This window comes from Lissotriton helveticus, chromosome 3_1 (assembly GCF_964261635.1).
Source record: "Lissotriton helveticus chromosome 3_1, aLisHel1.1, whole genome shotgun sequence".
NCBI lineage: Eukaryota > Metazoa > Chordata > Amphibia > Caudata > Salamandridae > Lissotriton > Lissotriton helveticus.
Genome location: NC_136061.1, coordinates 1,553,128,848 through 1,553,155,276, shown reverse-complemented (window position 1 = coordinate 1,553,155,276; position 26,429 = coordinate 1,553,128,848). Strand labels below are relative to the sequence as shown.

At 43.0% G+C, this 26,429-nt stretch overlaps 1 protein-coding gene and 1 long non-coding RNA gene across 4 annotated transcripts in view; one reads left to right on the top strand and one right to left on the bottom strand.

Annotated features, from left to right (window-relative positions):
* Positions 1-20,040, bottom strand: part of LOC144823628 (uncharacterized) — a 47,748-nt gene extending 27,708 nt beyond the window's left edge. The window contains exon 1 of the long non-coding RNA XR_013608821.1: positions 19,865-20,040. This is a non-coding gene — a long non-coding RNA (uncharacterized LOC144823628). The remainder of the gene's footprint in view (positions 1-19,864) is intronic.
* The window catches only part of DIXDC1 (DIX domain containing 1), a 422,480-nt gene that overhangs the window by 74,560 nt on the left and 321,491 nt on the right, over positions 1-26,429 (top strand). Inside the window, exon 1 of one of the 3 annotated variants that reach the window (XM_078682306.1) lies at positions 20,212-20,717. The exons of the other annotated variants lie outside the window; for them this stretch is intronic. Within the exon in view, the coding sequence (XP_078538432.1) occupies positions 20,658-20,717 (60 nt within the window). The 5' untranslated portion in view covers positions 20,212-20,657. Of the gene's footprint in view, positions 1-20,211; positions 20,718-26,429 lie in introns of those variants that run through there. 3 annotated transcript variants of the gene reach the window in all.

The following is a 26,429-nucleotide window of genomic DNA, read 5'->3' as shown; positions in this document are numbered from 1 at the left end:
AATTCATGATAATAAAATATAATTTCAAAAATACCAACTATTAATACATAAATCTTTATTTTTAAACATGTTACAAAGGAGAATGGCCAGTTTGTGACACTCCTTTGTAAAGTACAATGTCAGTATTCCTAATAAAGCACCGACAGAGGTCGTGGTGTGGCCTTACAAATGCTACATAAATTCTGGAGCACTCTACAGCTCCATCTGCCGGTCAATGTGCCTCACTGTGCAAACCAGGGTACAAGTCCTAAAAAAATAAATGGGGGGACTAACCAAGTTAGGCAGTATGCAAGTGACATTCATGGTGCATGAAATCACACTGCGACATCATGGCGCGGCTTCACGGGAAGTGGCAACACAGCCCATGACCTGAAAGGAAAAGGCATCAGATCTTAACACCTCCCACAAGTTTCGCAGGTCTATTGTGAGTATATTTCAGCTCTTTACGAGATTTAACAAATGAGATTTTGTGTCAAGGTTGTGCCAAAAAAGTGACGCATCCCGACGCAAAATGTGAGCCACAATTTATAGATTTATTTTGTAAAACACTTCCACAAAAAAATTAGCAACAAGGAGAAACGTGGCAGTAAATCTGTTCTGCTTAATTGGTTGCAAAGTCCACATTTTAAAATATGTTAAGGCTATACAAAATAAAATTATGGTATTTAAAATGTTATTTGTGTAGATACTAACAGACCAGCACATTTGACATTCTTACAGTGCATGCATATCCCTTATATACAGGGATTGAAGAAAGTAATAAACACTCCTCTCTGAAGTCTTTGAGTCGATAAGCTGCAAGCCTTTGCTTCCCCCTCCCTTATATCTAGAAATGACGCTCAGATACCTCCCAGCCAGGATAGTGTAACAAAAGGAGGGCTGATGGCCCCTTAAATTCGGCCTTTGTTATTGGCCTAGCTGGTATCTGAAATACGCAAGCCTCCTCACTGCCTGCAAGTTGCTGCCCTGAAAAAAAGTAGGCAACGTGCAGGGGCAGGTGAATGCGTCCCAGTGCTGCAGGGTGGACCGTGTCCGCCCTGTACAAATAGTAGGTGGACGCCGTGGACCTGCGTGTACCCCCGACTTGTGCCTTACAGCAAACAGTCTCTCCAGACACAGCGCAGCCTTGAGGTTTCTCAGGCAAGGAGGCAGCACTTTCAGCCCAGAGTGGTGGTAGCATCAAAAGCCTCCTCCGGCAAAGGGGAAACAACTGCACCCCTTCTTTCTGCCCCTCAATGCCTCATCTGGCCTCTCCCGGTTGATTTACCACGGAGTGGGGGAAGACAAGAATTGCGGTTGCCTCCCTGCAAGGTGACTGTCTCCTCGGAGTCCTGCTACCCTACCCAAGCATGGGAGAAGACGCAAGGTTTTATTAAATCTTCACGGCCTGTACGGCGTAGAGCTCCCATCCTCCTGACCGCACCCCAATTACACCTTAGCCTTCAGTCGTGAAGTAGCTGTATGCTATTGAAATTATTTCATTCATTCATTCATTATTCAGACTCTAGTGATGGTTGGGGGGGCGAACTTTTCGGTGCATTACCCTTCTGGATGCCAAAAAGCGCTGGGCACTCCTTGGAGTAGCTGTGTGCTATAGGAATTATTTCAGTCATTCATTCATGCCAAGTGGCAAACGAACAGAGCGGCAAAAACTAGTCCACCCACAGCACCATAGCTCACTAGGGAAGATGGCCGCCATCACCTTGACCCTTTTTCCCAAGTGGCCAATAAATTCGCCCCTGAAGTAGATCAACCTATCCCTGACTATCCTGCCCTGCCCTAGACTGCAACACTCACTCAAAATACACCCGAGGACGATGGTTGAGGGTTTCCACCAGGCGCGGTGCGTCCATTGTGGCGTAGGGGCGTGGCCCCACTAAGCCCCATGGACCCACCGCGTTGTCACTAAAATAAATACAAATACAAATATTAAAATAATCGTGCTACCTGCCGTCCGGGAATCCGGGAGACACCCGACTTTTCCGGAGTGCGCAAGGGGGGGGGAGGATGGGCCTGCTGCAGCTGCACAAGTGGATTTTAGGGCAGAAACAAGCCCGCGCATGCACACATTGTTTCTCCTGTGCAGTTCCCCTTAGAGAGAGGACCAGGGGGCGGGCCGCAGCCCCCGGGGTGGCACAGGGCGACTGGGCGAGCAGTCATGGTGCCCCCCCAGCCAATCCTGGTGCTGCATACAGCGCCAGGATTGGCTGGTCAATACATAGCCCGGGTACATAACCTCCTGTCTGGGGGGGCAGAGCCCTCTCCCTCCCTCGTACTGCGGCCTCTGTTTGTTTATGGGGTTTGTTTGATTGAAGATCTGACCTGACCGGACCCAGGATTGGAACACTTAAGAGGACGACACTGCGACACTCAAGACTTTGTATGCAGTGTGCACATGAAATACCAGTACCGGTACATCGCTTGTCGTGATTGGCTGGTTGTTGTAAACAGGGAAGGCAGTCAATCTGGTGAGCAGATACATGTGGTGGTGAATACAGTACAGCACAGCACCAGTATCTGTACCGGTTCATATAGTACAGCACCAGTACATACAGTACAGTATACAAATGGCTAACAGTCAAGAACCCATCATGGCTCCAGCAGCAAGAAGAAAGAAATATGAAGCCAGTTTCAAACTTAAAGTTGTAAACTTTGCCATGGAACATAATAACTGTGCTGCTGCAAGACAATATGGAGTAACAGAAAAGATGGTTCGGGACTGGAAAGCTAATGAAAAAAGCATTAAAGAGTATGCCAAGGGGTAATGGTGCATTCAGAGGAGGCACCCCACATTGGCCAGAACTCGAAAAACACGTAGTAGACATGGTGAATGAGCATCGCCAAAGCGGTTATGAAGTGACACGAAATAAAATATGTTTGTTTGCACTTCAGTGGGTCAAATCTAAACCAGATCACAGCAACAGATTTAAGGCCACTGTATCCTGGTGTACTAGATTCTTGGAAAGGCATAATCTGGTACTGAGGCAAAAGACGAAAATTGCACAAAAATTACCTGCAGATCTTGATGCCAAAGTACATAGTTTCCATCGCTACGTAATACAACAGCGCAATAAACATGGCTATGCTTTAAGAAGTATCGGAAGTATGGATGAAACTCCAAAGAATTTTGATATGGTTGCAAATAAAACTGTCCATCCAAAAGGTGAAAAAACAATTCAAATAAAAACAACAGGACATGAGAAGTCCAGTTTTACAGTGGTACTAGCATGCCAAGCTGATGGCGCCAAACTGAGACCAATGATTATTTTTAAAAGAAAAACAATGCCGAAACTCAAGTTTCCTGTTGGTTGTTTTGTACATGTGAATGAAAAAGGCTGGATGGATGAAGAAGGGTTAAAGCTATGGCTAGATAATGTATGGAGCAGGCGACCAGGTGGACTTATTCAAAAACGTAGTCTCCTGGTGTGGGATATGGTCAGGGCTCATTTAACTCCCAGCACCAAGCAAAGGCTGGCAAGAATAAACACGGATGCGGCAGTTATTCCTGCAGGATTGACATAGTTGGTACAGCCACTGGATGTGTGCCTAAACAAGCCATTTAAAGATCGCATTCGAGAACAACGGAATGAGTGGATGGTTAGCGGCGAAAAGTCATTCACAAAAGGAGGAAACATGCGTGCTCCACAGTTGGATGTTTTGTGCAAGTTTGTCATAAAAGCCTGGAATTATATTGATGCAGAAACAGTTATCAAGTCTTTCAAGATGTGTGGCATATCAAATTCATTAGATGGTATGGAGGACGACTACTTCTGGAAAGATAAAGAGGAAACCGAAGCCGAGACCACACCATCTGATACGGAATTAGATCCATACAATGACTGCTTTACAAATGTATCACAAGATCTCATTGATTTACTTATGATATCAGATGACGAACAGGAGGATTGTGAAGGCTTTTAAAGGTAAACTGTCACTCCAGCAAATCCTGTAAAAATAGCTTGGAGTTATGATGGGCGTTGCTGACTCGCCAGGGACTTGCCCAGCACTTGCTCTCTCTCTCTATTGTTTATCTACCTCCTATCATCATCAGTTCCAGTTTGGTTGACAGCTTAGAAAACAAATAGCATGGCAGCTCACATGGGTCTATTGTATTATCCTTCCTTTCAGCTTTAGAGTGAATTAGGAAAAGTTTTAATCCACTTGCACTGTTTTATGTTTACATGTTTGATGACAAACAGACTTAAGTTTATAAGTGACAGTTTTCCTACTAAGTACCTGCATATCATAAGCATTTGGATTAAAATTACCATATTAAAATCAAATCTGAGGTTTTTTAATTTTTATTTGGTGTGTGTTGAAAGAGGGGTAGTCTTATGTGGCGAGTATAGCCCAAACCCTATATTTTAACAAGAAAAGTAGGGGGGTCGTCTTATACGCCCAGTCGTCTTATACACTGGAAAATACGGTACATCTGGGTGTGGGAACACTGGACCTCTGGTGATTGGGTAGAGACCCGTAGATACTGCTATGCTGACTCATGTTCATCATTTCTGATTCATTACATGTTGTTTATGACTATTGGTCGGCATTCCAATTATGAAAGTTGCAGCATGGACAATGACTTCTGGGATCCATTACCATGCACATTTATGAAACGAAAAACGCCCTTTGTATGTAACCTAGTGGGTTTTTCTTTTCTAATATGTATTCAGCTGTATATGCTCCCACCGCTCTAGAGTAAATATAATCTATTTGCAGGCAGGATGGAAATCGAAATAATGTGGACACATGTCATAAAAGTTCCTCTGTCCCAAGTGCCACCTTTCTACTTATTAATTGATAATAATAAATATTCTTCATACAGTGCACCATAATGTATTGAGAAGCAAAACAAGTAACTTGAGATAGAAAGGGGAAGAGTTACTGACAAAATCAGTAGTCTGACTTTTGTGTAGTGAAAACAAACACACTCACGCTCACTCCCCTATCGCTAAAACAAACATGTCAAGCAGCAGTACATGCTTCTCTGGAAGCAGGTAAACTCCCCAGTTTCCCATCCCTGGACAATGCGGCATACATCTGTGCGACCTTGGATGTGACATCAGTCCTATCAGCTTGTTACAGGAGACTTCTCTCCCACCGTCTCAAGCTCCATCTCCCAGGCCAACTTCTCATTAAGTTGCAACCACTTATCAGTCTGGTACAGTAGAAAATAAGCCTTTTTTAACATATCAAAGGTGGTGATAAGACACCTGCAGAAGAGAGAAAAACAAGACTCGGACAAAGCATGGAATAAACTGAGATTCATGGTACTCTGACCTGGTTACATGTCAGGCCAATGTTAAATTAAAAATGGCTTCCAAACAAATACTGACATTGGTTATAATTACGGAAGATTTACATTAACTATTTCATGTGAATACATTTCTTATAATTCAACTAGATATACAGGTGGGTCTCCTTAAAGTAAAAATAGCCATTTATTCTCATATAATATAATGAACACAGATGAATGTAGCAAAGCACATGTTCAATACATAAATTGCATATAAAGGGGTGGAATTATAAAGTGCGCTGTTTTAATCCCCCCTCTGATTGGCAGGCTAACAATCACACAAACAAATTAACCTTCTGAGATCATCTAAAGGTCTTGTTGTCTTCATCACCTTACGCTTTGACCTCTCCAATTCCTTAATTTCATCATACGCTTTACACTGTTTCTCCTCAAATTCAACCACATACCTCTTCCTTTTACCCCCCTTTTATTCAGACACCACTCTCTTTGATCTCATGTACCAATATCCTTTTATCATAGCACGTAAGCTAACCTGGCAAATGCCAATAATCAAAATAGGCCTCAATATAGCAACTAGAAGTCCACTACTTACATTGCCAAGCCAACTACCTATAGGAGCAAATCCATTTCCAATTGCTTTTCATGATCCTGTCACTTCCAAATCCTCCAATTTAGGTTTCAATCAAGTGATCTTCTTCACAACTCCTCTTATCTCCTTGCTCTTATCTGGTGTAAAGGTGCAACATTGTTGAAGTTTCAGCATCTTACAGACTCCACTTTCGTTCACAAGCAAAATGTCTAATGCAAGTCGATTTTGCAAAACCTTAGACCTAATAGCTGCCAGCTCTGTTTCTACCGCCAGCAATGCACCAGCTGTACTAGTAACAAGTTTGTCCACTTCTGTGGAAAGATTTCTAATCTTTAAATCATTTAAGACAACCCTTACTGGAGGAGTCATGACTCTAAAAATATCTCCTACTATTTGAGAAGCACTACTTCGTCTAAAGGTAGGTCTACTAGATGATCCCCTTTAACGCATATCTAAATTACTCCCATGATATATCTTTGGAAACACTAATGCAAGATACCAAGTACCTGCCCAATTTGACTGCAACTTGAAATAAGAAATCTATCTACACATGAAATGATCTCCAGGAATCACTTGATCTTCTCCTGTAAGAGTTTGAGTTGGGCCACCTAAAATTTCAAAATTATGTTCACCTGCCCTCAGTCGCATATGTTTATTCCTGTCTGTATTTTCCCTCTTTTAAATGCACAACTTCCCTTTATGTTGCCAATTCTATTTCAGCTTAAGATATACTCCATTTTCCTTAAACTAATATTCCTCCTTTTTCCACATGTTCTTCAAAACATCTTCTCTTTCCATTGACTACTGGTACATTTTGGTCCTCCTCCCCTCTATATCATGGATAAACTGCTTCTCTATAAGACTCATAGAACATGTCAAATTCCACTATGGGAGAGATCAGTGTCAATTTTATAAGGGGGTCGAAAGAAATACAAAGTGGTATCCATCTCATCTGCCTGAGGATGGGGATTGATGCATCAATAAAGAGAAACTTAATTAAGTTATAATTATAAAAATAATAATCAAAACATTCTTGTCTGTATAAAAGACTAAGCAGAATATTGCAAGTGATGCCATAATTAAAAGAATGTGTCCATAGGTAATTCCTTCAGCCATTGACGGAGGCAAGTGAGCGCGGACGTATCAGTCTTTTGCCTCCATTGTATGTGCACTCACATAGCTTGGTCAGTAAGACAGAGAGAGTGAATTTTAGATTTCCCAACAATCTCGCTGGCATAGCTTATTTTTTATTAAGAATTAAGAAGTGTTATATATGATTGAAGTATGCCAGTCTCGTGGATATTGTTTGTCCCAAGGGAAATATTAATTTATTTATAGCTTGTTAACATACATTATCTGAGAAGCAGGGCATGAGGGGGGCTTAAGGAGCATTAGAAAGGGAGAGCAGTGCTGATTGTTAGTGGTACTTAAAACTAAATATTTTGTAAATTAACCAACATTTTTTAAGAACTTCAAGATGGAGAGACTAATGCGGACTGGCCATAGCGGGCACCGGGCAATCCCCCGGTGCCCCGCACAGGTGGGGGCCGGTTTCGGGCCCCTGGGGGCCGTTTTTTGCAGCATAGCTGCAAAATCGGCCCCTGTAACAAAATCGGCCGAAAACCGGCCCCGACAATGAGCTCGGCGGCACCTCCAATGCCCCCCGGGGCGGCCGAGCACTTTGCCAGGGCTGGTTGTGGCTCCCAGTCCAGCCCTGGTGCCTGTATGGGCATGTAAAAATTCTAGGTGAAATCTGACACACATTTCCTACATGTCTTGAAGCACCTGTTCCCAACTATTACTACAGAATACATATATTAGGGCGCTCTAACACCACTACGCCCATGTGTATGTGTGTACTCACACAGCGATCTAGAAATGCATTTGTGGAAAAATGTCCATCTGAAGCGTCCTGCTGTAAAACCCTGACATCGAAACAATGTTCATCTTTTACTGAATGTGCAGGTGTAGTAGTCCTAGGTCTGGATCTAGTAGGACTAGTGTCAGCAGGGGAACTTAACCCTTTTAGTAAAGCAGGCATGAATATGATGGGAACGCTCAATACTCCAGCTATCACTAACCTATGCTGATCTTTGGGAAGAATACCCATAATTTCTCTACAGCCAGACCTTAGGAGTAGGACAGCAACACGCATACATAAATTCTGTTACCTTTCTATTTGATCAAATGGCAAAAACGATTTTGTAACTACACAATGGGGTTAGCTTTATGTACATCAGTCTTTGTGAGTCATCCCTAGCACTACCCCACCTTCTCCTAGAATGGCAAACCTACTCTTCTTCTGGGGTCGTGGCCCTAGGGAATCTTCAAAGTTCAAACAAGGCAAAGTTCAATAAAGTTTAGTTCAAAGATATAGTTCATTATGGCTATTTCGATCAATCCAGGAAAATGCTCTGCTGTGTGGGCACACATTGTGGAGGCTGTGTTGGCACTGCACTCTGATCATCCAAATTATAGACAATTGGGTCAAGTTCACTGTCGATGTAGTAAGCCTACTCAGGGGCTGAGTACCTGCAGCTAAGCATCCACACTATTTTCGATCTTTGTATTGACTGTTCATTCTCACTGTCACTCAAACCACTTGACTCTGTCTCCAAGGTGACACTTTGTGGAATGCGACTAACCAACAGGCTTGATCTCAGTCCCCCTCACCTCCTCAGCCACTCCTCTCTCTCAGAGTCACTCATGGTCACCTTACTCGGCCCTTCGCCATGCTCAGCATAATCAACCAACTGCACATGAGGCTGGTTCACTGTGGTTACTCCTGATTCACTCACATAGGCTGAGGGCTTGCCTCACTTTGACTTTGGTTACTTCTGGAACTTGGACCACAGGTTGACTTCTCGACATACATCTTGATGAGGACTCAGTCCTCCTGACTGAGGTTATTTCCCTGTAGCAGGAAGACGGTGGCAGCTTCAACGTGGTGAGAGACAGAGCGTAACACATCAGCCGGTCCTTTGCAGTAGTTGAGAATCATACCATCTGTGATATTCACAAGTGCATTTGCAGGCACAGCATGCAACCTCATGGCCCTCCCATGAGAATATCGTGCAGCAACAATACTGTTAGCCAATCAGGAGTACTTTGAAGATTCATTAACACCAAGGGAGTTAGACACGCACACTTTTGCCAATCGGCACTTCAGCATCTCATTCACCTGCTCCACAATGCTGAAGCTTCAGATTGGTAACTACAGTGAAATCGTTGTTCCACCTGCAGAGCCACACACATCATTTTCGGGACTTCTTTATTAAAATTAATCACTCAGGAAATTCAAACTTGGGTATCACTTGAGCTACTGTAAGACTGTCATTCCTCCTTGTGGGGTATGCTTTAACTAATGAGGAAAAATGCATGCTATAACCAGGACATAGCCCGTTATACACAGGCATTTAGATAAAATCCAACGGCATTCTGTTGAAGGGACCTCCAGATCTCCATATAGGACTTATGTAATCATACAATAAAGATAATTCATTCAATCACATATGACTTATGGTTACAATAGTTCTTCTCCCTACATTAATCTGTTGCAGACAACTCATCTATGGCATTGATTTTCACCAAATACCCTAAATCGGGGGGTAAACCGATTGTGTCTAAAAAGCCTTAACATCACTACCCTCCCAATGTGTGTGGGACCATGAAAATGTCTGGCCATCGGGGTCAACCAACTGTTTGGCAACATAGGTCTTCCATTAACTGAAACCCAAATCTCATCCTCATTCTTCACACATCCTGCTTTAACCCAACCCTGCTGCACAATTTCTGGCACCTCATTTTGCACTGTCTTAACTTCCACCCAAGTATCAGCAGCAGCCAAAAAGAAACGAAATTTGTCTCATTTCAGGTTAATTTGAGTATTCCCCCATTAAAAGGAACCATGAGCGCAGTACCATGTGCATTTGTGGGTATACCGCTTACCAGTTGTTACAGATTAATTTCTGCTCCTGTGTACTGCACATTCATGTAAGCAATTCCTTGGGGCATCTGTTATGTCCTCAGATGTTTCGTGACATATTTCTCGTTTTGGATTGGAGATCCTTATGATGTTATAAATCCCCTTTGTGATCGCAACTGTCCGAAATCATGGACAACACCAAAGCCATATTGACTAGAAATGGTAACTCTCAATTGGTCCGAGATACAGCTAGCTCTAGCAAGCGTGACCAGTTAAGCTACTTGAGCAGAAGTTACACTGCTGATTCAGAAGGCTTTCACTACATCCGGAACTGTGCAGACTACATAGGCAGCTCTCCAATTTCCCCATCATCTTTCAAGCAAGAGCAGTTCACAAAGAATACATAATCAGGCTCTTCAAGAGGTTCATGCTTAATATCGGGTCTTGGCTTGGTGCATAATTCTGTGGCTTTGCGACAGTGATGATTAATCTCCCACTCCTTGGCTTCATTCTCAGGAAGAGGTATCAGCAAGGGAGGAGTAAGGCTGCAAGACACATCAAAGAAATGTTCTCAGCAGCAAGTATGATCTGCTCATAGCAGTTTAGTCTGCTGTTGGTTAGGTGTTGTGTCCTAGTACGGGTAAGAAATATCTCTACAGAGTGGGAAACCATCACTACAAGAGAATAGCCAATAACTATGTTCTCACTCTGTCTGCTTGATGCTAACATTGACCACTGTGACTGCTTTAAGGCATCTGGGCAGTCCTGTGGCTATGGGGTCAAGTGCAGCAGAAAAGTAAGCGACTGGTCTTCGGGAATCACTATGCTTTTGGGTAATCACTGAGAGAGCACTGCCCTCTCTCACTGCAAAATGACACAAGCTATTTACTGTAATCTCGTATTCCCTGAGCTGGGACTCAACAGAGATGTTCTCTCAACTCTAGTAAGGCATTCATGCTGTTGTCCCATGGTATAGGATCAGACACATCCGAGTCTGTCAACCTCTGTAGAGGTTTAGCCACCAGGGAAACATTGGGTATCCACTGACAACATTAACCCACCATTCCCAGAAACATCCTGACTTCTCTCTGTGTGGTAGGAGGATTTCTTTTCCAAATGGCAGAGATTCTCTCTTATGACACCTTCCTTGCTCCTTTCTCAATGTGATGTTCTAGATACAGGACCTCTTTCTGACAGTACTGCAGTTTACTCAGGGACACCTTGTGTCCGTTCTCAGTCAAGTGATTCAACAGGGAAATGGTATTTTATTTGAAGACTTCTTGTGACATTGACGCTATCAACAGAACATCAATGTATTGAACCAGGACTGAGCTACATTGTAGCTCCAAAGTCTCCAGAGTCATCTTCATGTTTTGATTATAGATCATGGGGATTTTCCTTATACCCTTGTGGAACTCGCCACCATGACAAAATTCTATTTTGGGACTAAAACATGAGGAGAAAATTACTCTCTTTGTGGAATGGAATTGAAAAGAAAGCTTGACACAGATCAATTACTGTGAACCGCTCAGCTTCACAGGCTACAATACCACAGCAGGATTCTGTACCACTGGACCACAGGAAACAACAATAATATTAATATTTTGCAGTTCCTGCACAATGCAGTACTTGCCATTAGGCTTCTGCAGGCCCGTAATAGGGGAACTACAAGGGCTCCCCATAATCTCTTTTAAGATACCTTGGTGTATCATGGATTTATTCACTGGGGCAATTCCAGCCACCGTCTCAGGTGTGAGATTGTACCGTGGTGTTCAGGGACACTAAGTATTAGGTTTGACAGTAATTTGGACAAGTGCAATATCCATAATGAGCTCAATATCTTTCCCTGAGAAGTTACAGGCTTTGGGCTTCACAGTGTCCTTCAGGTCAGCGGGCAGTTCATCTACACTCATTAAGGGAAAAAGCCGTACTACAGTTCCTTGCTTGGTCATTTTGAAGTCAACGTGTTCATCATGTGTTTGAAACTCACAGCATCCGGTGTATTGTAAATGGTGCAAATTAACTTGCATAAAAGATCGCGTCCTAACAAGTTGACTGGGTTAGAATCACAAATTAATGGTTTTCTTCAAAAGGCCCTATTTTGACTGGGACCTTCTCTGACACAGGGTTTGCAATCTGTTTGATCACAACACTTACAACTTGGATCTGCTTTATCAAGAGGGGTAGGTTTGGGACTTCCGCTGTTCTATCAGTAGAACAGGCAGCACCAATGTCTATTAAAAAGGACACTTGATGGCCATTCACCTCACCTGCTACGAATTGACCACTGTGGTTTACCTCCCAGACTGCATCAACTATGCAATCTTCCCCTCAGGAACCATCATAGTGAATGATCAGAAGCATAACCTTCAGAACCATCAAAGAGAGGGACTTTTGAGATGGCGCTTGATTCTCAAAAGGGTTCTGATGAGTTCTCGAAACCTGGTTCGCATTAGGCCTCAGGTTTCCTACATTCTGTTGGGGCATCAAAGCTTAGGGAACCAGCATAACTGAGGCTTGTGGGATGTTAGGAGTCAGCTGTCTCTGCATCAATACATTTTGTATCTGCACAGGATTAATGTTCTGCACCTGGCCATCGCCACACATTCGATCTCGGTTCAATTGGCACTTCCACTTCCAGCGGTCCAGCTTGTTACAATAATGAGATGGATTAGACCATTTCAATGTTGCCACTTCTACCCCTGTACTTGGATCAATTGGACTACCTCACCCTTTACCTTGTGAAACACCATTTCCATCCTACATCATCTGTCCTCTACCCTAAATCCTACCCCTTGCATTCCACCACCATTTCCCACATAAGATCCAGTCTGAAATCCCTTCTGTGCAAGCTTAGTTTGGGCCAACATTAACTTTTCCTTCAGCCTTTAGTGTTTCCTTTCTTGTTTATCACTGCAATACTTTGCGTACCAAAATATCTCATCCATCAGCATATTCTGCCAACAAATCATGTACTGCTGAATGTGCAAGCTAAGCTCTGGATGCAACACAAAAGCACACTGCGACACAAAATTACTCATATCTCCCCTTTCTGAGTTATCAACACAGCTATGTTGTTTGAACACCTGTAATAAACTCTCATAACAAGCATACACTGTTTCTGTGGCTTCCTGAGTAGTCTGTGCTATCTTTAACCAAACAATTTCCTTCTGTGGGTCTTTTCCCTTCAAGAAAGTAATCATCTGATCGTACTTCTCCATCACTGTAAGAGATGGGGCATTGGTCTGTACATCTCTCTGAGATTCAGCACAAGACCACTTTATCATCACTTTACATTCAGCCCACAAATCACTAGGAACCATAATATCGAAAAAGGTATTGAAATCCTCACACAAAACCTTTAAAAACCGTTTTAAATCGATCATCTTGAGTGTACCACTGATCAGGATTTTCCCTAAGTTATGGGAAATGATTTGTAAATGTATCAAGATCACCTCGGCTCCAGGTTACATGCACAAAACCCCTCCATGCACCTCTCTCAGATGAAAGTCAGGGTTGTGGCACCAACTGGGAGTGCAAGAGGCGGTTTCCCTTTTGCCCCCCCAGTGTCTTCCTCTTTCTTCTTCTTTCCGTCTGTTCTAGCCCATCTGTCTCTCAACCTACCTATCTTACTCCAGTCTGTGTGCAACTAACCAATTCTTTAACATGTAACTTTCAGCAGTGGCCCGTGCAGATAAGAGGGGTAGGGGGATTTTGACAGAGGATGAAGAGGGAAAATTAAATAAATAATGAATTTGCTCTTGTCATCTGTCGAAATCCCCCCACCCAGCCCCACGGCTCTTCCCCGCACGGGCTAATGCTGGTAACTTTATCCCAGAAGTCCTCATGTTCACAGTTGCTTCATCGTCTATCTGAACTCGCAAACTCGTCTGTAAAGTCCATCTGCTAGGAAGGTCTATGTTATACTCATTTGTTCATTCATCATGTGCTTGCAACGCATGGCGAGTAACGTCTCTGCTAAATATATATGCTTGTTTTCCTGATACTGGCCTAAATATTTGAGGTTAAGGTTTCCCCTAAAGAACTTCTCTAACGTTAAGCTCAACCTGAAAATATCTAGGGGTCTCAAATTTGACTGAACCGCTGGTTCATTTTCGACCTCTTCTGTCTCCCCACTGTATGTGAACTCCCAAATAATCAGAATAGCACTCCAAAGACCAATAATCCTGTGGCACTTTGACCAACTGGGGTCATAAACACAAGGGTTCCACCTGATCCTAAGGTCCTTGTAAATTGGTTGGGACTCCAAATTGCCACTTGTAAATTCTTTGTTGTGGGGACAATAACGGCTACAGGCATTCCAGTAGCTGCTCCGAATATACAGCCATTACAGCTATGGCTATTGAGGCAGGTACAGTGGGAACAGTCGTGGCCTGGACTGTTACAACAGGGGCTGTGGCTCCAAGAAAGAGCACAACAGGCACAACAGGCGGAGTTGAGACAGTTGCATCTAGGGTCATCGGAGGAGGTTCTCCAGTTGAGTCGTAGCAGGTTTTCTGGGAGCAGTAGTGCCATTACTGTATCTGGGCATTATCACCACCGGATTCAACAACCTTATAGGGTGGTGTTTGGGAAGACAGCAAGTCCTCCAAAAAGTCATCCCTAGAATCACTGTCAGTGCTTTATTTATCTGGGGTATCAGCACCTTTCTCTCCATGTGCTCTTCCTTTCTCAGACTTTTCTTTTGTCAACATTAGGTACAGTCTTGCTCTTTAAATCATGTTTCTTCTCCACATCTGTTGCTCAGCATCCCATTTAGCTTCCGCCCAACCACGGACAGCATTTACCGCTCTATTCTGGCACTTCTCTTTGTCCTTAGCATGTGCAGCACATTCCTAAGCATTCATGGTCTCATACTGTGCTGGTTTGGGTTGGGGTTTCAACTCATATAACAATCATCTTACATTTTCGATTAGGTTTACGTTAAAGGTGCTATATCTAGGAAATTGCAAGGACTCTTCTCTCTCAGTGATTGTGTTCCATTCGTTAAGCCAAATACATGTGTGAAGCCCAAAATTTACAGCCATATAATGGCCAGACGTACCTTCCGGTGGAGCTTCCTTGCCCTCTCGGATAGAAACTCTCGCATCACCGCCCACCATGTCTTCCAGTGCTCTTGAACATTTCATTTTTGTAATGATCTTTGACAATTCAGGATTACAATAGCCTGAATACAAACAAGTATCCAATCTCAGTAAGGCACCATCCACGTGGACCTGTCACAGATTGACACCTATTGACGCAACAACTAATCCCAGCATGTTACCTACACAAATTTACCAAACTTAGACAAAGTTACAAGTGAAGCCAATTTGCAAAATTGCAGTAAATATACTGTAAATGGATGCATACATGAAGGATAATGCCATTCAAATGTGTATATTATGAAGAAAAAGATGCTAAATATAAACACATATAGCAAACAAAACATCACCCATGCAGGTTCCATAAAGGATTTTTCCTATTCAATATAGAGCATCGAAAGTGGCAAGGGGGTTTCTATTAGGAAGGTGTCAGCATTAGATGAACCAAGTTTTAGGTTCAGGTTTATGAGTGCTCAAACATGAAGCTCAAGACTCTGAGGGAGAAAATCAGCAGAGGTGAGAAGTAATCTTCTCTAAGCGAAGGCAAGACAAGACCTACCCTAAATTATTCTAAAAACACATAATCAAGCTCAAGAAAGTACCTTCTGGAAGAATCTCTGAATCAGTTCCCACTAAATGGACCAATCTGAAATTGTTGTTCTCTGGGAACAAGTAAAAGACAATGCGGTTTACATCTATGCTACCTTAGATGTAACATCAGTCTGTCTACCTGGCAAAGGAGACTTCTGTCCCACCGTCTCAAACTCCATGTCCAAATCAACCTCTCATTAAGTTGCAGCCTCATATCAGTTTAGTACAGTAAACAATAAACCTATTCTAACTTAACAAACACAGTAATAAGACACCTGCAGAGGAGACAAAAACAAGGTTCTGGCAAAGCATTTAATAAAATGAGATTCATGTTTCTCTCACCTGATTACACTTTAGGTCATGGTCACTTTTAAAATGGCTTCTAAACAAATTCATGTTAGCATGAGTTAATACATTGGTTATATTTAAGGAAGATATACATTGTTTTTTTAAGGTGAGTACATTTGTTATAGGTCAGCTAGATATATGGGTGGCTCTCGTTAGAGTAAGTATAGTCACTTGCTACTCTCAATTAATAAAATGCACACCGATTAATGTTAAACACATGTTGAGTATATAAATTTCATATAAAGTGGTGGAGCTCTAAATTATTATTCTCCACTGATATAGTTTAAATTTCATATATTAGGAAATACCTCGGCCAACTGCATCCAAAATACATTCACAGTCTTTAGCCAATCTAGATGCTGACTGTTCCCAAAAATAAAAAAAAAGAATTCATGGCGGTCATTGTTTTTTTAGTGTACCTTATTGGATTTTTGATCCAGCCTGGTCCGAAATTGATGCCTCTTGGGTTTGGATTACAGACTGCCCCAGTTTTTGTTGGTTTGTAGATCAGAATGTCCCGTTATTTGATGGTGCTTGTGGGGTGTTGGATTCTAGAATAGCCATGCATTTAATGGTGTCTGGGTGGTGACCTGATTTCAGAATATCCCTATGTTTGTTGGTGGCTAGTTTCATTTTGAGTTCCAGAATGTGCATGTATCTAATGATATCTGCTTGGGTTTTAGATTACAGAATGCCAATTTGTTAGATAGTACCTAGTTGGATTTTTAATGTCAACTTGTCCCCATGCTTTATGGTGATTGGTTGGATTTTGGATTTCCACTTTTCCCCATGTTTGATGGTGCCTGGAAGGTGTTTTGATTCAAACAGTCCCCTTGTTTGATGGCATCTGGCAGAGTTTTGCATTTCAGAATGTCCACAAGTTTGGCAATGTCTGGTTGTACTTTTAATTCCATACTGTCTCTCTATTTAATGGTGTGTAATTACGTTTCAGACCCAAGACTGTGGTCATATTTGTTGGCATCTGTATGGATTTTTTATTCCAGAGTGTCCTCCTGTTTGATCTTGTCTGATTGGGTTTTAGATTCTAGATTGGTGCCCATTTTTATTTATATCTATTTCGGGTTTTTGATTCTAGCGTGTCACTGTATTTATTGTTAGCTGTACTGTTTGCATTTTTGATTATATATTGTTCCTGTGTTTGAGTTTTTGGTGGGGTTTTTCAAACCAGATTGTCCCTGTGTTTGATTATATCTGGTTGAGTTTTAGATTCCAGACTATCCTCATATTTGTTATTATCTGCTTTCTTTTTTTGACCACCACTATAGACTGTCCCTGTCATTGATGATATCTAGTCAGGTTTTAGATGTGAGACTTGCATGTATGTATTGGTTTCCGTTTGGGTTTTTGATTCCAGGTGGCAGTTGGGTGTCCCCTTGTTTGTTTGTATCAGTCTGTGCTTTTTGATTAGAAACTTGCTCTATGTTTGATGATTTCTGGTGAGGTTTTGAGTCCATTCTATTCCTCTGCATGACATAGGTTGGATTTTGGATTCCAGACTATGCCAAAATGTATTGGTAATAATAATAATAATAATCCACATTTGTAAAGCGCACAATCACCCGTAAGGGTCTCTAGGCGCTGGGGGCCGTCGGGAAGATTAAGCAAGCTATTGCCCAGAGTCACATGGTGTTGGGCTAATCTGCGCCGGTGCCGGGGATCGAACCGTGATCCCCAGATTCCGGAGTCAGTCGCCCTAGGTATCTCTTTTGGTGATTTGATTGTAAACTGTGTCTGTGCTTGATGGTGTCTGGAGGTGTATTTGATTCCAGAATTAGGTACTTTTGATGGTATCTGCTTGAGTTTTGGATTATAGACAGTTCCTCTGCTTATTGGTGTAGAACTGGGTTTTGTGACATCTTTCAGAGTAGCCCATCAGTTCTACACTCCACCACAAAGCGTAAGGTGTGCTTTCCAACTCAAGGTGGATGAAACACGATGACAAAGCAGAAATGAGCCCACAGAGGACAAACATTCTAAAATCATGGAGTCTGTTTCTTTCTTTTTCTCATCATCACAGCTGTTCCAACAGTCACCTGGTTCTTCCAAAGACTAAAAATGCACATCTTCACAAGCAAGAAGGCCTTACCATTACTGAAAATTCATTTTCTGCACTAGACCTCTCTTATCCTAAAGATTCCAAAAGCTTAATGAAGCAATGCCCATAGATAACCATACGTTCTAGCGCTATAGACTTAACAACACAAGAATAGGAAGTGGTTTATTCGTGAATGGCACAGAAAGTTGCTATATACTTGCATACTGAGCCCATAAGTTTGTGAGAAACACCAAAGGCCAGGCGACTGGTGTGTTTACTTGCTTCACATCCTGGTTTTGCAGAGTACCATGAGCAAAGGCAAAGAAAGATCATGTTCAGTCCTGAATAATTCATGGCCTCTACTCTGACTAATGCACTGACTTTCCACATGTGGCTTCGGTGTTTACAGCTAGAACTGGCTGCCAGGGAACTCTGCCATGTGTATCACTTTCAGACATTTTCACGACATTTTCTGTTTATTCATTTTTGTAGTGCTGTGTAGCTCCAGCCGAGTCAGAGCCAGGTATCTAAGAACTCTGCATCAATGCAAGTCCTGATTTACTGCGTTTAATTTTACCACGTTCACCCCACACCCAAAATGTATTTAAAGTTTTATAGCGCGCGAACCAGACCCGTGAGGGTATCAGAGCGTTTTACAGGATTGACGGGTGGTATACAAAAGATTTAGGAGGGGAGGATATCATTGGAAAAAACAGGTAGATACATTATACAAGAAAAACAAGCAGTCTCAAATCCTGGATACATTTGGGATAAAAAAAGGTAGATACATTATACAAGAAAGCAAGCAGGTCTCCGGATTTATCCTTACGCACCATATACCCTTCTGTCACTGCCAGACTTTGCTTTCCCCCTCCTTTATTCCAGTTTTTCTTACACTCCTTGTGTGCAGTTGCAATGCGTTACATATCTTTTTTTCCCCGTGGCTAATGTAGCACCATAGGTTAATGCGCTTCTTTCAGAGATCTGTGGTGTAACATGACTCAAAAATACAATCAAAGAAGAAATTTCAGATCGGCCCCACTACTGATAATTCCATCATTCCATACAATTGGGACATGAGGCAGCGGCTCCTCAGACATTCAGATTGTGGAATAAACAACCAAAGCAAATTAGATACTTCAAAAATCCCTTTCAGTTCAGAAGAGGTATTAAATCCTGGCTCTTCCCGTAATCTGGCTCAAGTGCCTCCAAGATTGCACCATCAAGTGGTTTTTATAAGCTGCCTGAGGACCTATAATTCCATCCTCCAAATGCGTAAAACACACTCACGCTCTGCTACGTCAAGTCTGGAGCACACTCTCTGGACACCTTGCACGACCCAAGTACGCAACATTATTAGATGACCCTTTTCGCATTCAAGCACCACAGAATCAGAACCGCTGAGCCCTGGTCTGCAAGGCGCTTCAGATGTTGACATAAGTATGAAAGCGCGATTAAAATTATGCTATTACAAATATATACAACTAGTTTGAATCTGTGTGATTTTGACTCCTTTTCCTTTGACTATCCACGAATTTAATACCACTTTTTTGAGTGATATTAACCTATGGTGCCGAGAGGTTTAGAAAATCATATATATATATAGATATACACACATATGTTTATAACACATGAACTTGTGTCTGCGCAAGATTTATTTTACCTTGCTCCATCACCCACCTTCAGTCATTACATCTATTTACTTGTACATTCTGTCTCTACAATATGAATTCAGGACACGCAAATGTAGTAAAAGCATATGTTTGCAGCAGGCGCGTTAGCCGGCTAGCTGTAATTTGAATCTGTGCACTATAAGGTCTATATTGCTGTAATTTAAACACATGGTCTGGTCTCTAGGTAACTCGGAAATGAGGGAGTTCTCTGCAGCAGGCGCATTATTCCACAGGACTATTTTACCATCGCCCTTTTGAAAAGCCGGCCGGTTACCCTGAGGTATCTGTACAGGAGGCGCACTGACGCCATGCAGGCTTACCAGTGCCAAAGGGGTCCATAAACTTCAGGGCGGGCGCACTCTTTTTTTCAGTCAGTCACGTTGGTGAAAAAAAACGGGCTTTGCCGGAAATGTGCTGGGGGTGGCGGCAGTTAACGGCTGCTCTAATGCGCTCCATGTGCTGCTCTCTGGCCTCTCCATCCTGCGAGCCGCCGGTTGCCACAGAAACGTGTGACATGCGGCTCGCGCTCAGAGCCGGCCGGGGCCGCGGCTGCAGCTGGGCATGCCCAGAGCCGGCCGCCTGGTGTCCTGTGTCAGGAGCGACGCACCCAGGGCGGCACGCGGGGGGCGCGCGGAGGACCTGAGCGCGGGGCGGCACGCGGGGGGCGCGCGGAGGACCTGAGCACGGGACGGCACGCGCGGAGGCGCGCCCGGGCCTGCTCATAGGGTCTGCCCGGCACGGGCCGGTCTGGCGAGGAGCTGCCCTCGGAGGCATCACAAGAGCTGAGCACACGGAGCTGCACAGAGAAGTTCCAGACCCTACTCCCTGTCCGGCTGATACAAGCGCCTACAGAGTGGAGGGTGGTCCCCGGGTCTGTGTGGGAGAGCGGAAGTGCTCACGAGAAGTACACACAGCAGGGACAGCTGCCAGGACTTCCCAGGACACCCATGAGAGGCAGTGACCCGGGGACAGGCGCAGAGATGCTCACAGGAGCTCGCGAGGACGATCCAGCTGGGGCAGTGAGGCGCTCGAGCCTTAGATAAGGGCGTCCTCAGGGCTTGACCCATGAAGTGGTTTGGGGGCCGGTGAGCGGCCCCCAAAGAGAAGTGAAGGATGCTCGCCTGCCTGGCAAGGGGCAGCTTACAGGACATCCTGCAAGAAGGCTTCACTGAGGTGAGAGGCGCTTCTCCTGTGAATGCATGTTTGTACAGCACCACCATATGTGTCCTTACCCCACAGTCGACCTGCCTCCAGCAGGCCATGTCATGTGTACTCGTGAATACATGCTACAAAGACTTCAGACAGTAACATTTTATACCAAGTTGTGCCTCACTTACTCATGCCTTACATAATATGGCATGCTGTACTTTTTTTATTTCATTATATTGCCATGCATTGTCGTACTATGCTACTGTACGCTAAAATGTGATCTGTTATGTAGGCAATTTTGTGTTCTGTTGTGTTGTTAAGTAATGTTAATAGTTAATCTATGCTCCTTTAGGCTGTGCCAAGCTATACCATGATATGCTTTTCCTAGACTGGGTCAATTTAAGATAGTTTATGTTACCTTAATTCACAATAACTTTACTTATGTTGTGTTTATCATAGTTTACCTCAGGTTAGGTTAAGTTATCGAGTGTTATTTTTTGTAGGTTAAGTATATATATATATTTTTTTACTGTAGTTTAGGTTCTGTTAGCTTAAGTTACTTTGGATTACATTACTTTCGGTTACTTTAGCCTTAAGTTTAGGGGAGGTTTGGTTTCCTTAGGTTAACGTAGCTATGGCTAGGTTAGCTTAGGTTACTTTAGTTTACTTTAAGTAGGCTTACCTTAAGGTAGTTTATGTAAATAAATCTGGGTTATTTTACATAAATTAGCATGGGCTACCTTACCTTACGTTAGGTTAAACTAGCTTAGCCGTGGTGAGGTTAAGTTCAAACAGGATATTTTGGAAGTTACCTTGACATTGGGTAATTTAGCTTGGGTTCTAATAGTTTGACACTGGTTAGCTTACATTAGGTTACCTTAGCTGAGCTTAGTTTGGATTGGGTTAGGTCATTTTGTGCTTTCTTTGCTTCATTTACTTTACGTTGGGTTAGTTTAGTTATGCTCAGGTTACTTTACCTTATGCTACAGTGGGTTATGTTATTTTAGGTTAGTTCGTGTCAGGGTAGGTTAACTCCAGTTTAGGTTAGCTTATAAAAGTATAGCTTAGGTTATATTGGTTACAGTTATTTTAGATTGGGTTACCGGAGCTGTGGTAAAGTTAGCTACTAATTTAAGACTACTTTAGGTAACTTTATTTTAGCTAATCTTAGGTTAGCTGTCTTTAGGTTATTTTAGCTCGCAGTTTCGCAGATTAGGTTGGGTTCACTTAGTCTAGTTCATGTTAATTTTGCTTAGGTTATCTTAAATTGTTTTATGTGTGTTACTTTAGATTCGGTTAGGTAAAAGGGGCCGTTGGGTGAATGAAGTGACAATAGTTTTGAAACCCCAGCTTACATCATGAAACAAAGTGTTTTCTTTAAATGTCTGTTTGTGGTGATTGTTAGGGATGCAGGAGGTGAATTGTGTGTGTTTTTTTCCTTCTCTAGGCTGGTGGCCCTTTTATGTAAGGTTAGGTTAGACTATGGTGTGTGATTACCTTCTTTGATCTTGCTCCTATGCGTATGCCATGGGATTTATGCATATATATGTGGTCATTTACTGAACCTCACACCCCATTGCCTCTGTGAGATTGCATGTCTTTCTTAACGCTATTATTGTATCTTAACTGTAAATAGAAGCCACTGCATACGACCCCATACAATCAAACATAGAATAGGCCATAATGTGCCATACAGTGTGATTTATACCATGTCACAATACACTGCATGCCAAAGGACATATCAGTACCCTAGAATGGAGCATGCAGCATAACAGAGAGCATGCGACCAAACATAACCCATGCCATAAATGTCACCAAGACCACGTGTAAGGTCGCATGGAAAGTGGCAGCGTATAGTGCCTAGAAAAGACAACATCTGTGCTACAAAAAACAGTTATTCCGTAGGAACCATACTTGTATCACCATTTATGTGAGATAATGTAACGATTATACATATCTTAGAACAGTACGGTAATATAACAAAACCAGCGTGTGCTGCCAGTTCTGGTGAGCAGGAGACTTTGTTGCTGTTGCAGAGCTGACTGACTGCGCACTTTGTGAAATTCGCATTGTTGTGTACCAGTAAAAGCTGCTGCATCAGTGAGCTGAGGCAGAATGTAACGAGTCAGTTCAAAAATGCCCCCTAAAAAATGCACAAAGGGAAAACGCTTTTTTTTCACGCGGTTTCCCGAAAGTGTAACAGTAATCCTATGCCTGGAATGTGGTCAAAGTGCTTTGGGGCATGTTGGCAGTTTTGCGGCATCAATCTGAACCCAGCGCGTGCCTACATAGCGCGGCTGTCGGCTCTCTGGGTTTGAAGCATGAGTGTGGGTGTTAGTGGGTATACCGGGGGCAGGGAGGAGGGGGTCAGATCAACGAGGTTTAAAGACTAATCCGTGTTTAGAAAGAAGGGGTCATCTGGCCGGAAGCGGCAGTTTCAGATTTCAGAGCTCGTGCTCATTCTAGAATCTTTTACTTAAACAAGCATTTGCAAAGCAATAGGTCTCGCATTTACTAGGGTATGAGCCAGGCGTGCAACACCCATTGGACTCACCGGGCTTCTGGTATGAGCTATTGGCATTGTATTTATGTGTTCTTAAAACAGATAAATAAAAGGCAGTTATTTACAATGCCAATAGCTTAAGCTTGCAAATGCAAGACCTATTGCTGTTCGAAAAAATAGTGCTCAGAGGTTGTAATTAAAGCCTACAGAGTAACAACACTCATAACAAGGGGTGTCACCATGGAAGGTTACAAAATGAGACCAGGCGATACTAAGGAGGGACTACTAAGCCTATTGACCAATGAACAGCCAGAGTTTACAGTGGAGACAACCAAATGAAAAATATGGGCGAAGACTGGGCGGAGCTTCAAGTCCCTACCTGAATACAGCCTGCCTCACAGAGCAGCTCATGCGCTGCCCAGGCTCGACCTAAAAATGTAAAGGATACCGCATCCTGCCTGACCAAGGCCTGGCCTGGAACCCCAAGCCTAAGGTCTAAAGAAACCTGGAGAGATAAAATAATGATTACACAATGCTGTCAAGACAAATAAAGCCACCTCTAGGTCTGACCTAAAAAAGGGGTTGCATAGCTATGTATAACACTGTGGAGCACTTAAAGAAAAAAAAAATGTTAACCGAATGTAACTTGTGGAAGGATACAGCTCATCCAGTTAGTGCACTGCAAATCAGCTAAGCTCCTGGGAAGGGACAAACACGGGTATAGGAAGGAAAGCAAACGAGATAGACAAGAAAGCCAACAAATCATGCGCAATGGCCTGATATTAGTATTGGCATTGTACACAATAGTATATTAAAAAAAAAAGCAGCGATGCTAGGCTGTAAGTAAGGTCTAAAAACTGCCCCCTCTAGCCTTCACAATCAAAGCCTTCTTTGACAATGTCTTGGGAAAATCCCATTATTTTCTTGTGGATTGAAATGTGGGCTGTCCCAGGGATCAAGGATCTAAATCTTGTGATTTTATTCTGTGAATTTGTGCAAGGTGGTCTTGCCACCCACCTCTGATGAGCACAGGTTGAAGCTGTTCTACTTATCATGTGGGCAGACAGGCGATCTAGTGGCTGAAACTCCAGATCGTGGAACTGAACATTTAACTTCAAATCTTAGCAACGTGACTTAACCAAGTTATGTGTTTCGGGCAAAAATACTGTCTTCCTATGATTTAGTTCTGTTACCTTCCAAAAGCGAGCCCTCAACTATCCCCAAGTATTAAGTCCATTGTGTTGGTCGTCATTAGACATGTAACAAAGAAATCGTAATAGTATTCAGAAAGCATCGATTCTTCTTGAATTTGTTCTCAATGTTTTCTTATCCTAGTATTGTTGACTATGCTTATTCATGTAAGTACACAAGTGCTGGTGAGGATCTTGCACCACTTTTTCCAGATTAGATATATGGCAATGGTACTGGGGCAGGTTTGCACCATCATTTTCAGATTGCATAGATTAAAATGGTGCAATTTTGCACCTATAATTGCACTGTCTGACAAGGGTTAAAATAACATTTGGACCCACTGATCAGTTTAAAAAGAACTTTTTGCACACCCTTTTCAGTCCAAATATCAGGGTAAAATTGCCTAGGCACCATTGGTATCTGGAAATGTCAGTTCAAAACGGTAATGGTGCACAGTATTTAGTCTGCCCCATGGGAATGTCAGCAGAAAGAATATAGAATACTTTATGAAATCTTACCAATTGGTGTAGGATGATATGTTACACACTTAATGTTTTTTAACCATAAAAAGGACTCGCAAAGGTTGTGGTGGTGCAAATTTGCTCTATGTGTTCCGCCATCCACTATGTGCAGTTTTGTTGCAAAGCATTGCCTTTAGGAGTCCCAGATGAATTCGTTCGGTTGAGGAAAACCAAGATTATGTCTCCAAGAATGCACCATGTCCTGAGACACTGAGCAAAGTGGAAACCTAGGTACACGCAGAATCGCAGATACCCACAAACGCAGACTCTCTCACACACAAAACACACCTCCTCCCAGAACCCCACCCTGCACTTCATAGGGATGCCACACCCTTATTCACAGCCTACTGCTTCCAAAGTGCACAACAGCGAGTGAGTGGCAAATCTAGGGACACAAACTCTTAAGATGTTGAGAAACATGGACATTTCCCACTTTGTAAGAATTGCAGGCCGGGTCCTGGCTTCATCAGTAGGGGGGGGAGAGGTGAGCTTTATATTTCCCAACAATCACGCTGGCGTATCTTGGTAAAACACATTATCTGAGAAGCAGGGCATGAGGAGGCTTAAGGGGTGGTGGAAAGAGAGAGCAGTGCGAATTGTTAGTTACTTAAAACAATGTATGTTGGGCAATAACAAAGAGCTTCAAAACAGAGAGGAGAGGGAGTGTGTGTATTTGTTTTTCTATGTGTGTGCCTGTAAAAGTCCAAGGTGAAATCCAACAGAAACCTCATCCGACTGAACGCCCCTGTACCCACTATTTGCTAGAGAATACATTTATTAGGGGGGGGTGTAGCAACCCAACTCTCCGCCTTCCTGAAAATACACCCTTGACTGCAGGAGGAATGTTTGCCCACCAGCAGTTCTCCAGAACAATATACGCCTGATAGGCTTTGCCTGAGGTACTCCTGGGATTGTTGGCAAGACCCCAAAAAGTGAGACACCAGCAGGTGCCTGAGGAAAACAACAGGAGCAGGTTTGCGACTTAAAGCTAAGGGGTTTGCTTTCCTCAAATCTGATGTGCCTGCCTTTCAACGAATGATACATTTTGAGTTTAAAGAAAAAAAATGTTTAAAATGTTACAGTCGAAGATCAATTTCATTATTACCCAGCTGCGGTTTTAAACTAAGCTGCAGGAGCCTGCTTTGACGAAATGTGAAGAGAGTCTGAAAAATAAATGTTTCTGGAATTTTCTGACTTGGATGCTAAAATGGCAACTGTAACAACGGAAGCAACAAGGTCCGCTAATCGAGGACATTCAGAACTCTGCACTAAAGATGAAAGGGGGTGGGGGAAAATGGCATTGGTGAGTGAGTGAGAGCGCAAGGTAGGGCACTCCACAAATTGAGCTACTTCTAGGCGCTGCCCTGAAAATGGCCTGTGCAAGAGTAGTCTCAGGGCCTTATTACGAGAACGGCGGTCCTAGGACTGCCATACTTGTGGTGGCGGTCCAACCACTTCGGTCTGCGACCATATTACGAGTGCTTTGGTCAGACCGCCAGCAGCCTGCTGCAGCACCACCAG